Source organism: Acanthopagrus latus, chromosome 17, assembly GCF_904848185.1.
Source record: "Acanthopagrus latus isolate v.2019 chromosome 17, fAcaLat1.1, whole genome shotgun sequence".
In the NCBI taxonomy this organism is placed as follows: domain Eukaryota; kingdom Metazoa; phylum Chordata; class Actinopteri; order Spariformes; family Sparidae; genus Acanthopagrus; species Acanthopagrus latus.
In genome coordinates this window covers 7415290-7429951 of record NC_051055.1, presented here as the reverse complement: position 1 = coordinate 7429951, position 14662 = coordinate 7415290, and the positions used below count along the sequence as shown (strand labels likewise).

Here is a 14662-nt window from a genome sequence, read left to right as displayed (position 1 = left end):
GGTCGGCACTGATGGTTCCTCTGACGTCAAGACTGCTGAATTTTATTCCTCTTGCCTTATTCCATGTCGTATGCTTTTCTACTTCGCTCTCGTGTGATCAGGCACATTTTTACAACCTCAGAACTGTTTTAACACAACCAGATACACAGAAAGTGCCGGTGGCTTGGAAAGGCTTTAACTTGTGGTGGCCGGGCCAAGCATCCGTGGACGTGATCCAAATCAGAGACTTTTACAGCGCAGCCTCGCTTCTGTCTCAACAGTCAGCAACAGTAGCTGGAATGTTGAGGCTGAGGTTTCACCGGGTCGCTGGTCTTTAATGGATGGAGAGAAAATTAAACTGCCTACCATACCGTATCATGCCTCACTTGCGGAGAATAGTAGAATATGCTGTTCCCATTTTAAATATGGATTCAGTGCCTGTTCCCAGTGATATGGGGACAAACCTCCCTCCTTTATGTTAGAGGAGCTGTAGCTGAAGTTCCCCGATCTCTCCCCATCACCACTTTCTGAAGTGAAATCCATACATTCACCCGAGAGGTCAGAGGTCAGACTCTTTAAACGTGTGCTCGTTTTCCGATGTTCCCGTCCAGAGGTCCGGGGTGAGTGGGATGAAAGCAAGAAGTCCAAGTGAAGCGGGTTATTGGTCTGAGGCTTGTTGTATGATTCTGAGGATGCTCGGCGGTGAAAGTGGACATCACACGAGAATGTGAGCTCAGCAGCGGCGCCTCTGAACACAGAACGGCTGAGAGGGAGCCCCTCTGAGAGCAAACACCCCGGCCGAACAGAGGACACGTTTGACACTCGGCTTCTCTCATCTCTCAGGAATGTTTGAACAGCAAAGACTGGCGAATATTTTCCTAAATATGCGATTGTTCAAAGTTCAAACAGAGTTTTCAGAGCGTATCTGAGCCGGCAGGGAAAAACACCAAGAATGCAACAAGATTGATCATGACTAGGGCCTTAGTTTGAGGAAGTTTGGTTTATTTTATTGTGGCTGACGCAACCTATTATTCTCCATGAATAATCCAGGTTGATGTTTTAAACCATTATCTAGGCTAACCCCGCACCCCTTACCATGGCCGTCTGGACTTGGGACATAAATATCAATACTACTGAGCAAAAGTTCAACAATATTTTGGGAGACATACACTTACTCACATTCTCGCTGAGAGTAAGATGAGACGATTGATACCACTCTCATTATCTACCTGTTAGATTGAGAATGGTTATCTTACTTTTGCATAAAGACTGGAAAAAGAAAGGAACAACTATCCCTGGATTTGCCTGGAGGTAAATTAAAAGATAAAAATCCAACCAGCACCTCTAAAACTCCCTCATAAGACTCATTATTACTGGCACCATCAGTTTGTCCATGTGGCCAACCGCATTACTGTAACTGAGATCCTGCGAGAGGTCTGTAAAACATATCAGGATACCTTGAATTGCAAATTAAACTAATTATTAATCTTTAACTATGATTTTGTAATATTATATTTTTTTTAAATTTCCCAGATCCTGCAACTTTATATGTGCATGACATCATTCAAATCTACGAAGAAGTCAGAAGCAAATCAGGAAGCCTCAAAACTTTTCCCTGCTTATGCAGCCATGACCGCTGTCTCACCTGTTTCCAGTCTTTGTTCTAACCTGAGCTTACTGAGAGGACTGTTGTAAAAGCAGTATCGATCAAACATTCCTTTAATTGCCATGTCAGTGTAGTTAATAGGAGTTCATTTCACTGAGCTCACATGAAATAAAACAAGACACAAAATGACCAAACTAGACAAGATGTAGAGGTCGAGTTCAGAGGGTAGTTGATTGTTGAGTCCCATTACCGACTTGTCGAATATCGTTGCTTTGGTTTGGTGGGTTGGGCTGGCCACAAAGTCAGGGAACCCAAAGCATCAGTATTTGACAAGTTTGGTGTAAGACTGAACGATCAGTTTACCTCCAAACTGGACCTTTTTACAAGCAGGAAATGCAAAACTAGAAAAGGTTTGTAATGCATCACCATGGAAGTAGATCCTAATACCAACGACACCGCTCTTGCTTGGCATCCTTATCTTTATCTCTAACTATGAAAGCGATCAGCAGTTACAATCATCCAACTTCATCTGAACTTGTACTGTTTGAAACTGCCTGAGATTGACTGCTCTACAAAATATACTCACAACCCACAGTCTTCTGTTTTATATCAACCTGTCAGTTGTGTGGAGTCAGATACTGTCAGGTTAGTGACTCGGGCTGGTGGCTATGGAAGGTTAACCGTAAGACTTTCCTGTCCTAAACTACGGCTGAGCTCAAAGGTCTGGACGTCCCTGTAGATGTCACAGTGGTGGAGGATAATGGAGGTGGTTTGTGTGTGTTCACAGGGCATGGCTTTCTCCCTGGAGGAGCGTCTCCAGCTGGGGACCCATGGTCTGCTGCCTCCTTGCTTCATCACTCAGGAAGTCCAGCTGCTCCGGGTGCTCAAGAACTACGACATGAAGAAAGACGACCTGGACAGGTGAGGCTAATGTACAAACACCTCTATTACTACTGTGACGTGATACCTTTGTGTCTTTGATCAGTGGTGAATCAGCAGAGCAGAATTTGTCCTGGTTCTCTGGTAGACTCCTATCTGGGCACAGTGAGAGACCGTACATCTGGAAGCCTTCAAAAGACGAGAGGCGGATTAGCGATCAGCCCACGGAGATCTACAATCCATCTCCAGACGCATATTTCACTCGACAAAGTTCCTCTCTCCTCTCCTCCCTGTTCTCCTTCATGAGTGTTTTTATAACCTCCACAGCGACCAAATGAAAACTTCAGCTCAGTTTCGCATGCTTCATTAGACGCTCAGGAGTCAAAGCTATGTTCGCATTATGTAACGAATCTGCCTCATGCTCACATTTTGGTTTAATCATGAAGATCAAGCCCTTAAACTGAAGTTGCAGCCCGTTGTACTGTTCTGAATTATAGCCGGATGTTGTCTGTCCGTGAAATTGCCTCTCATTCCAGTCTCCAGCTCTCAGTCAACAGTTCCATCAGCTGTCACTCCCAATGTCAAGGATGAGTGAGCTGCTTCTGAGACAAGATTTAGGGTCACCAGGAAGTAGACCTTCTTATAAGCTGCCTCATTCTCCACCGTAGCAACATCAACATCTAAAAACAGTCATTAGGAGCTGTTCATTGCCATTCCCATGCCCCGTCAGTGTCACTGACAATCTGCGTTCCAGTTTTGGATTAAGGGCTGCTATTTGTCTGCTGTTGGTCGAGCTCACTGTGTTTACTTACAGTCTGCTCCCCCAACTCTGAGTCCTTCTCTGGTATGTGCTGCTGGACGCTGTCACGTATTCCTTATGACCATAACTCAGACCCTTTGCTACTTCTCATTCTATTTTAATCAGATATCTAGATATTTTTTTTCCCTCAGCGGAGCTCGCCTTTGAATTATTGCGTCGAAGAGGACAGCTCTGCGAGCCCATGCGTTTATGATCCGTGATGATGGAGTAACTCAAGTACCTACTGTGACTGTGTCGCCAACAGAGGAAATGGATGTTCAAATGCCTTGCCAACTGAAATACTGCAGTATGTGGAACACAGCTGAGGGGAATACGTAGTGAGGTTGTTAGAAAGCAGTAACAAGCTGAAAATGAGCCAGTCGATCACTCATGCTCAGCTAGATTAAGAAGGAGATAGATTATGTCCCACCTGCCTTGACTTTAAAGGAAACAGTGCACTCAGTAAGTCAGCGTGGATCCTGCTTTATAAAGCAGTGTGTACTGTAAATAATCCTGTTTCCTGGGTGTGGGTAGAGCTCACGCCTTTTAAGGTTACGAATGGGGAAAGGAACCCTCCTTAATGTTTGCCAGCATCAAATCAAACAATAGCACGCTGCAGTGATATGTTAGGATTTGATGTGGGGATTAGCTCTGTTTGTTGAGTCAGAGGTACAGTGAGGAGTGAAGTCATCGAGGTAGCTGTGAACACAATTCAAACTTCGGTCTGTCTGATGTCTTTGCTCTTCACTCTCAAAGAGGGACCTCACACATTTAGCAAGGAGAGCAGCTCACTTGTCACGGCATGCTTTCACCCTGCCTGTGAAATCACAAAATCAGAGTTGTCTCGAAACTAACAGTGAAGATGTCTTTCCGAGGGCTGCAGAAAAATGAACGTCCTCAAAATATTCACTTTACTGTAAAATTAAGTCAAGCATGAATAACAAAAATTGATATTAAAGAAACAGTTCCTGACTAATAGATGCATTATCTTTAAAATCAACTCTCTTTTATTTTTAAATTTGTTTCTTAGCTTAAAATCACACTGAATTAGAAATAAGACAAACTGTGACATCACTAGCACAGGAGCCTTGAACCACCCAAAGGAGGAGGTTTTCAGGCTGGAGGCAGGCAAGGATCCATGCTGGGCGTAGACTACTTTGACATATCATTCACATAATCATGATAATTTAAGATATTCATGTTTTTTAATTGAAATCCTACATACTGCATCTATAATAAGGAATCAGCCAGATAGATTAATACAGACAAAGGTCCAACACTGCCCACATTCAGATTCAAACGCAAATGAAAACTCATTAACATGAGCTGATGACATTTGATATTTAGTAATGAAAAGAAGAAGACTTGATGCACCGACACTGATGTGCTCTTGTTGTGTTACTGTATCATTTCACGTGAAACTCATACTAACGAAAACACAGAAAGACAGTTTTTCTCTAGCTTTCTACTGACTTGCAAAACCACAGATTTATTTCGGATCCAATACTAAGTTCCAGCCAGGCTTGTATCACAGATACCAATATGATACAGATACGACACTTATATATCATACAAAATTTAATTAAACAGCATTTGATAGTTTTAAGAATCCTGGGACCTCCCGTTGTTTTAACATCTGCACACAAACTTTAGAATACCTGGATTATAGTACCTGCTGTTCTTCTCCTTTCCTTTAGTCCATCCCCTACGTAACCTCATCATTTTCTATAAAGGGTTTACATCTCAGATGCAACGAGGTTTGTGGTGTTGCCACACACATCACACACAGCATTGTTGCCATTCTGAGGATTGAAAACACTCCACAGGACAGAGTGTGTGGTCAGCTGTCATCAATGTCCTCTTTCTGTCAGAGGTGCCTCATGCATTAATAGAGCTGATAGTTGACTACGACAGGCGGAAGTAGAAGTAGTTCTTGGTATTATTTAGACTTTGAACTCTTTGAACAGAGATGTTTGGGATCGGTGGTCCTCCTTAGTGGATGGAATTTACACAGTTCAAGGAGATAGCACACATGGCATCTCCATGGCAAGTCAAGTGAAGTTATTCAGCCTTGGAGTTTGACATGCGGTTGAAAGCTCTGGAAAAAGCTTGTCATTGGACAATGACTTTTGATATAGAAAAGTACAGATAGGAACAGAGACATTCAGTACTGTATATACTTGAGTCTATAGCAAGTAATTAGTCTGTGGCTAAACTGATTTCAACAGCACAGTGTGAGGTCAACAGAGATCCTTCATGTGATGAATTGCATGTGTCAGAAACTAATTTGGTTCTCCAAATATGAAAACAGCTCTCTCCAAGAGCGACTGTCACCACCGCGTATTGTGCAGCAGCTGTGGCCTAACCTATAGCAGAGAGGGCGTGCATGCTTTTTATCCCCTCAACAAGAGGCACCTTGTGCTCTTGGCCTTACGGAAACTTCTCTGATTAGAAATAGAGCTCTCTCTGGCGTGCTCTGTTTAATTTGGGTCACATGCAAACCCTCGGTTCCCGGTCAATCCACGATCGGAACAAAGGGCTTGTGTAGGCTGTTTGAGGGGCTGATTTCTATCTGTGTGTTTTTTTTCCAATTATTTGCAACACAAGCAAAGCAAATCTTCACAAGTAATTGTTGGACATGTGAGCAAAGTTCTTGTCTTCGCTTTTTGTAACTGGCTGTAACAAAGCATTCATATGGACATATGCTCATACTCTCATACATCCCCTCCAAGTGTTTCCATTCAGTCCCTCCATTCTTGCCCGGTGTATCTAACTCACAAACACACAGGACTTAGCATCTGACTCTAATAAACCCCTCCTCAGTTCTGCAGGTATGAGTCCTCAAGATGTTAGAGATTAACATGCTGTGTTTCCCTCCCTGCTCCTCCCTGTCACTCCCAGATATGTGTTTCTGATGGGGCTCCAGGACCGCAACGAGAAGCTCTTCTACCGGGTGATAACGTCAGACATCGACAGGTTCATGCCCATCATTTACACCCCCACTGTGGGCCTGGCGTGTCAGCAGTATGGCCTGATATTTACGAGACCGAGGTGAGGCACACTCACATCACCGAAACTATCTTGAATCATAACAGAGACATTTCCAAGTTGCAGTTTAAAAGATAAAAACAATCTGCATGAGGATTTGGTTTTAGCTTGTTGGCTGCGAGCAGGCGGCGGGCCAAAAGGAAGCGAATGATGCTGTTTTCTTTCAATGTTCCCACCAAATCACTCTCCCACCACTCGGTTATTACGTGTTTTATTGTATCAGCAGTTTCATTGTTTTTGTTGCAGCGCTTGGTATCAGCCAGCAGTTTACTTCTACTGCTGGCTGTGCGGTACCAATATTCCACTGCTTCAGGCGGCCTCTCCTCACATAGAGAGCAGTGGAAAGAACTGTTTGGTCACATTTTTGCACCAATTACCACCATCTGGCTTACACAATGTATAAATATTTGTCAATTCAAGAAGTATAGACAAATGTGAGTTGAGGGCAGGAGGAAACAAGCTGCCATTACTGTAGTCATCACTGAGGAACCTGTGGTATAACACTTTTTAGAAAATTTGAAAAACATCTCGAAATATTCCAAACAAAGTGTTTTTTATTGAAAAGTGTATGGATTAAAGTGAAATGGGATGCTATGGTAAAAGACTAGACAAGCCAGTTAGATGTCTCCACTGACGAGACTCTCTACTGTTTGTGGAGCGATGAGGAGACTGTAATCTTCCTCAAATTAACACATGAAATCAATAGAAAATCCATATTTCAATCATGTTTCCACATGTTTTTCATTATTTGACATTGGACTGGCACTCTGTTTTCTCTTTTAGTTAACTGGTTCCATGATGGTTTAACGGCAGTTCTGGTTAATACCAGCATCACCAGCTGTTGCTTAATTAACTGCTGTGGATGGCAATGCACAAAACTTTGCATTTTCTTGTGCCAGTAACAATTCTGTTAAAACTGGCTCTTCATTTGAATGGAAACCTGGCTACTGTGATGGGTAGTGTGAAAGAATCCTCAGTGGGTTTCGCCAGGAAACATAACCAGGAGATCTTGTATAACGTGTAAACTGTTAAACCATGAAATGAACATTTACTCCAGTTTTAATAGGCTTGCTTAACGTCTTTTCACCTGAAAATCACCACGACCACATTTCCTGTGCTGTGCTGTTATCAACACAACAATAATGTTCCCGTGATTCCTCTACGTTAAATTCAAACGTCTGCATATCGAAAATGGAGTAAACAGCAACTGCCATCTGCTGAAGTGTGCCGCTGATATCTTGCTTTTTAGGCTGGGTACACTCTGCATGTGTCCTGGCTGAAACTCCACTCCCATCATTTCAGATGTTTTAGATTTTCAATTTCATGTGAGACGCAAGAAATTATGGATGGTGAGCTTCTTGATTAAAAAGTTGTGTTGTTTTTTGGCTTCGACAGATGTACGACATTTTACATCCAGACTGTAAAGGTCAAACAGAAACCTAAATATTTTTTCTCTCTGCTTACACGTTACAACCAACTCTGCTTTCATGCTCAGGAAAAGCATTCAGTTTGACTCTGCTGAGACGGTAATTGTGGCGTCACTAGATAGCAACACATAAATGTGGCATCAGATTGGCTATAAGATGAGCAGACTGACATTTAACAGCAGTCTTATTGGCTTTTTTGTTTTGTTTCACAAGCAAGAATTTTGTGAACATGACTTTGCTTGATGCGACTTGGATTACCTCAAAAACCTGACAAGCCTAAGGGTCTTCAAGCCTATCTACCAAAGCTAGAGCAGATTGTCAAATGATTCAGTGTATTGCACTGAAACCTAAAGCTCAAGGACTCTTAATCTTTATGTGTAAGTGATGTTGGAACTGGTCTATAATATCATAAAGTCTGAGCCAAGTATGTAGGTTGTGGTGGTTTTGGTCAGACCGCCGAGCTCGAGGTTAACCACTGTAAGCTGTCAAAATCAGTTCAGGGTCCACCTTGAGTCGATCTGGCTCAGCTCCGAGCAGACCGGCGTTCATTGGATTCCCCTCTTCTTCTGCTATAAACACACTGTCACTCTGTCCGACACACACACACACACACACACACACACACACACACACACACACACACACACACACACAGACGCTCTTGCACACACCTCTCTTCTAGTATCTCTTTTCCCTCAATTAGGTTCATCAGGTCCAAGTCTCTCACTATCTGATAGCAACACCACCTAAGCATCGAGACAGATATAACATAGAGTTGATAATTATTTTGCTCTCCCTGCTGCATTCAAGGCCTGGCTCTGTTTTTCTTGGCCCGGCTTGCTTGAGTTTAACTTACTCAGGTTGGTTACAAGCGTTGGATTTGTTTTTCCTCTTATAAGACTGATAGGAATTAGACCACCCTAGTCAACTGTCCTGCACGGGCTCTTTAGCTCACTTACTGCTGTTAGCTATGTAATCACTGATGAATCTAACAGGATATTTGAGCCAATAATCCACACGACAGCTCAGTGTGGTTAGCTGTTGTTGTTAGCCAGCAGGCATTTAACTAAAGTCGATGGTCATTAGTTGATTTTTTTAACAATCAAGCTAAATTTGGACAATTAGCCTGGTAAAAAACAAATGGTGCTAAAACAGTACTGGTAACTACTTTGGAATGGGATCACAGAATTATGGCAGTCCAAGTATTTTATAGAGCATCAATTCTTTAGCAAAGCCAGGATTTTCGAACACATTATTTCGTGATGCCTTAATTTACCAGCACAAATGTTTTTAATTAGCTGCGAAACCCCAGTTTTCCTAATTTTGTCGAAGCAGTTTTATTATAAATGCTTACCTTGGGTATATTTAAAATACTTGGAAACCCGAGTTCTCCCATGCACATAACCTTGTTACCAACAACTCCCTCTTTCCCCGTCTCTGCAGAAATATGTGGAAAATATTCCTAGCATGCTTCCCTTCCTCTCACACTGAGCTGGCCGGAGGAGTCATTTTATACACTCCCTCAATCTCACAGCGCAGTCGGACAGGACCTGCTGCCAGAGGCCTCGGGGGTTGGAGTCGGGCCTCTAGGAAATGTGCATCAGGGGGATCAGTTAGCAGAATACACCCGGGACAAAGCCCGCTGTCTCTGACAGATTTAGGTTCTCAGCCCGGCTGTTTCTCTCTGCTAACCATGCCTGAGTAAATGGAGCCGGCTGAAATGATGGTACTTATGAGCCAGTATTTATGGCATGTGGTGTCTTTGGTTTTAGCCATGCTAGTGGCATGTTGGTCAGTTGATCCACCGCTTTGGTTCAGACCAAAATATCTCAAGCAAATGGAAGAAAAAAGTACATTCATGATCCCCAGAGGATGGATAGGTGACCCCTAATTTTTCCTTTAGCGCTTCCATTGACTCGTCTTTTGTCAAAACATATCAGCAGTTAATGAAATAATTATGATTACATTTGGTACAGATATTCATGGTTCGCAGATGATGCATCATTATGTATTTTTGTTGCCATTCTGCGGGTTTAAAAAAGATATCTCAACAAAAATTGGATGGATTACTATGACATTTGGTACAGACAAGATGAATAGTAATAACGCTCTGTCTGGCGCCATCATCAGGTCACAATTTGAAAGAATCAACAAATCAACCAAAAACTTAAAGTTCCCTGTAGCCACTTTAACGTGATATTGCACATGTAGCAAAGAATTTTGCCTGTTTATTCCCTCACAGAAATGCTAGCATAGCTGTAGATGCTCCATCTTTTTTTGTATATGATCTTAAGGGATCAGCTCATGTCTCTGCTCCTGTTGGGTGTGAATGAAGTGCAGAGTAACAGGGCACGGGGCATTTTACTCACCACCATGCTGATGCCAATGTGCATGTGTGTGTGCGTGCATGCATGCATGTCTTCCCGTCAGACCACCATAGCAGCAGATTAGGTCTGTAATCACTGGCATTCAGGTATAAAGACTTTCTGTGTGGAAGCAGCGGCAGCAGCCTCTCCTTGCCTTGCCCGACTTTACCCGCTAATCTGCCTCAGGGAGACTAAACACTCTAACACCAGGCTCTGCACTGGAGGCCAAAGGTCAAGCGCCATTAGGTGTCAAAACACGGCTGATTCACTGATCTTTAGATGGGGCAGAGGCAGGAAGCAGAGCTGGAAAAAGGAACACATTCACATCATCAGAAGATTAGTGAACATGCTTACTTTTATTGGTCCGTAAGCTCATGAGCGGACGCAGTGTTTCAGCAGAGAAAGTGTGTCTGTCCTCACTACACAGAGTTTTTTTCTGTTTTCACCATAAATGCAGGTTGTGTACTTTGTTTGACAGCTGAAAGTACTCAGTTGTGATAAATGATAATGTTTTGTAGCAGAAAAATGATCCCAAGTATTGCATACAAGCAATTAGGTCCACCTCAGTCACAGCCAGTGTCACCTCGCCCCTCTGTGGTGCACTACTATGGAGAGTCTAAATAAACTTGTGATACGTCCTTTAAAAGTAAGAGTCTGACTTTTCAAGGAGCTCTCGAGGCAAGTGACATGAACCAATCCATCTTGCTGATGGAGATAGATGATCATTGGTAGGCCATTACCGGATTCTTGGTTAAGAGTCAAGTGTCAGAAACTCTACTGCTACTACAGCTGTCTGTCAGGAGCCTGAGAGTGGGACAGGCATTCTTCATCTCCCTGGAGACGGGCCAGGATGAAGACCAGACGCTCAACCTTGGACCGCCAATCAAACAGTGTATCCCTTTTTCCCTTAACACTGTAAAGAGGTATATATGTAAAGGATAAGGATGATGTAAAATGTTTTTTAATTGTTGTTTTTGATTTGCTGTCAACAAACCTTATGAAAAGGCTAAACATAGATTTTTTTTTTGGTTCATTTAACCTGGTAAAATGTTACTCAGAGCCAGGCTCATCATGAGGAAACATCCTGTCCATATTCACACAGTTACACACAGTTTGTCATTTAACAGTTTTATAAAAACAAGTCATACATGACTAAAAGTGAAAATGTTGGAAGGCGTTTAAACCTGAATTTAAGAAGAAGCACATTTTGGGCAATATATGTACTTTGTACTGTACTCTTTAATGACATGTCTCATTCTTGAGACTATGAATTTATCAACTACCAGGCTTATTTCTTACCTCAAATTTTTACAAAATAATTAAAACCAGTTGACAGATGTGCTAAATTTGACAGCATTCACAGAATAATTTGGGGGATGGCCTGGCGATCGACACATTTGTCCAGTCAGGTGTTCATCAAATGCAAACACCTGCATTGTAATATGCGACGTAATGCTTTATGTGAGCGGAAAGGAGTTGGAAACCACACAGAAGTAAAGTGCTACTTGGTTCATTATCGGCTACATAAAAGACGTCCTGTAATACATGATGATTAGGTCTTGTAAGGCCGGTCATAGACTAAACCAGAGGGCGTGCTGCAGGAGGTTATAAAGGCCTAATGAAAGGCATCAGCTGAAGCTGCCTCGGCCACCTCTGGTGTGGCACATGCCGGATGATGAAGTGTTCCAACCTTTCAGATTAGGGCCTTTTGAGCCCTGATCTCACCCCGCTCAGGCCCACACACAGTGTAACACTGCAAGTGTGTGTGAGAGAGACGGCTTTATTTGGATTGATGAGCATCCAGGGTAAACAGAAAATAGCCTTGCCTTCCGGATCATTAATCCAACCCTGGTTGTTGAACCGTGATGACCTGTTTAAACCCATCAATAAGAAACCACCAGTAACTCCACATAACTCAAGTCCAGAGAGAATTTGTTTCCTAATCTGATTGATTGCTCAACTTTTGCTGATGTAGTTGCTGACCGCATTTATAGCCTTTGGTAGACCATGAACAAGGCTCATGTGCTTGTGTCAAACCTGAGAAGCGTTGGAGAAGTAGGGAGGAGAGACGTGGTTTGGAATTACACCGACCTCAGGAGGAGCGTGGCAAACATTTGGGATTAATTCCACCCTGGACCTTGTTTAACAATGTAAGGCTCATGTCCGGGAATGTTCTAGAGCCAGTGAAAGCAAAGGGACTTTAAGACACAGTAGGCCATATCCCTTAGTATAATAAATTCATGTATCAGCTAATACCCAACATAAATCCACAGCAGCATAACTTTCCATGTTTACTGTGCAAACATGGAAAGTAATCAAGCTAAATATATGTTTTGAATAACTGTCTACTTGAGTAAGACTACCTGGCAGAATTGTCTGTGACCTGCAGGACCAGGGGCCTTTGCTAATTCAAACTGCCATAACTTTCCATGACTTGGAGTGGTGTAGCGTAGCCAGGGAGCAAGGTGGTTGGATTTGGCTCTCTAGGAGAACATCTAGTTTGTTCCATTGTGTCTCGAAGGAACAGCCATGAAATCATTGCAAACGTATTCATTCAGGCAGCCTAAAAGCATGCCTGGCAGCCTCTGTAACCGTCTCGCCTCACCTTTTTAGATGTTTGGCTCCGGTCACACTCTGGTTGGTCAGGATCCAGTCAGGGTCTGTGAACACTGTGGTTGTCTGGCCCAGGATTTGTCAAATGATCTTCTGTCGCCGAAGTGACTAAGAATGCCAGACTGTGTATGGTGTGAATTTTACTGAAGCAACATAAATCATCATCATTGTCATGATCATACTGGTGTTGTTTCAGAGCCCAGCATGAAGCACATATGCATGTTGGAGCATTTTCATTTCATTTTCAATTCCATTTGAATTATATTTGCATAAAGCAGTAATGTCAGTGGTCTGTCACAGTCAGAGTAGGCTGCTACACAACAAAACAGCCACAGACTCTGAGCAGCAGCCCACATTTCCTGCTAATATATCCTTCCAACCTCACATGTCTGGTCCTGCCCCTTGGACCAGGGAAAACTGACATCAGCTCGTTGGCTAGATAACTAGCTAGCATTTCATCAGCTTTAAAACCTGCTAATGTCAGTTTAGATGCTGGTGAGGTCCTTACCCCTACGCAGTATAGCTAGTAACACGCAATCTGCTTGTGGTCTGTAATTTACAGGGTTTGGGAAAGGTAAGGCATGCAAGACAATGATCACATGACAGATGCATTAACATTTACATTTTACATTTTAGGGCATTCAGCAGACACTATTGTCCAAAGCAACTTACAGTAATTCATACATTCGTACACTGATGGTGGTGGATGTCATGCAAGGTGCCGACCAGCACATCAGGAGAAGTTTGGGGTTCAGTATCTTGCCCAAGTACATGTTAACATGCAGACCAGGGGAATCGAACCAGCAATGTTCTAATAACAAATCACTGGCTCTATCACCTGAGCTACAGCCGCCTGATGCAGTTGCTGAACTAGCACTAACATCTGGTGAGCTAATCTGCAAGCATGTTAACAAGGATGATGTTATCTCATAGCGAGGCAGTGGGTTTGACCATGTTTTTTCTTAGTTTGATTTTGAATATATGTTCTAGTGGGCACAATTGTTTGTGGATTTGTTGTACCACAAATCCATTGTGCTGTTTCCCTTCATTAGTTGAAATGTCTCATGTCAGACATTCTGAAAAGAGCTGGTGAAAAGACCCACACATTCAACTATTTGAAGAAAACACGAGAACACGAATTGGAAAGAGACTCAGTTGCCTCAAGTTTTTAGTTTGGTTCTGCCATTGTCATCAGTTTAACATTTGGAAATTATTTCATTGTTCAAATTACATTTGTCAAAACTGAAAAGAGATCAAGAAGAATTTCAAAATATGACAGATTGAGTTCTCTAATGCCGCTGGGGGTCTCCATCGGTTGTGTAATCCCCGCCTTGCAGGTCATAGCGATCTGTCAACCTTTTGGCAGGGCTCAGCCTGCCAGTTTGCGAGTACACTGACACATCCCTTCAGATTATGACTCAAAAGGGAGCATTTCTAATATTTCCCCAAAGACCTTTTTTTCTCAATAGTGGGGTTTCAGTTTGACATTACTGGAGTCGCTGAATGATGCATTAATATAATACTCTCCATTCCCACCAATGACAAAATTATAGAGCACAGTTCTGTTTGGCTGCTATCCCTGCACCGTCTCAGGTCCAATTTTGGGGCTCAGTAGTAATATTTCAGCAGCCCACACTGGAAAATACAACTCGCTGATCATCCCATGAAGCTTATCTGTGACTCACACTCAGCCTGGTTTGTAGTTTTGAGGCGGACCCTTAGCAGCATGCAGCAGAAAATTCATTCAGCATATGTCACAGAGGTTGGCAACGTCCTCTGGCTTTAATGTGAATTTCACAATGCATTCAAAACAAAATATTAAATATATTAAGTCTAACACCTTCTAAACAGTGATAGTGTGGTTGTAGCTGTCATCTCCCTGCCTTGAGAAAACCATAAAAGCTAGAACTGGAGAGGTTGGTGAGTTATGATCCCTTATGGAATA

At 42.7% G+C, this 14662-nt stretch overlaps 1 protein-coding gene across 1 annotated transcript in view; it reads left to right on the top strand.

Moving 5' to 3' along the window:
- Positions 1-14662, top strand: part of me1 (malic enzyme 1, NADP(+)-dependent, cytosolic) — an 82089-nt gene that overhangs the window by 29818 nt on the left and 37609 nt on the right. Inside the window, exons 2-3 of the mRNA XM_037075464.1 lie at positions 2373-2506; positions 6165-6314. Coding sequence (XP_036931359.1) covers positions 2373-2506; positions 6165-6314 — 284 coding nt within the window. The remainder of the gene's footprint in view (positions 1-2372; positions 2507-6164; positions 6315-14662) is intronic.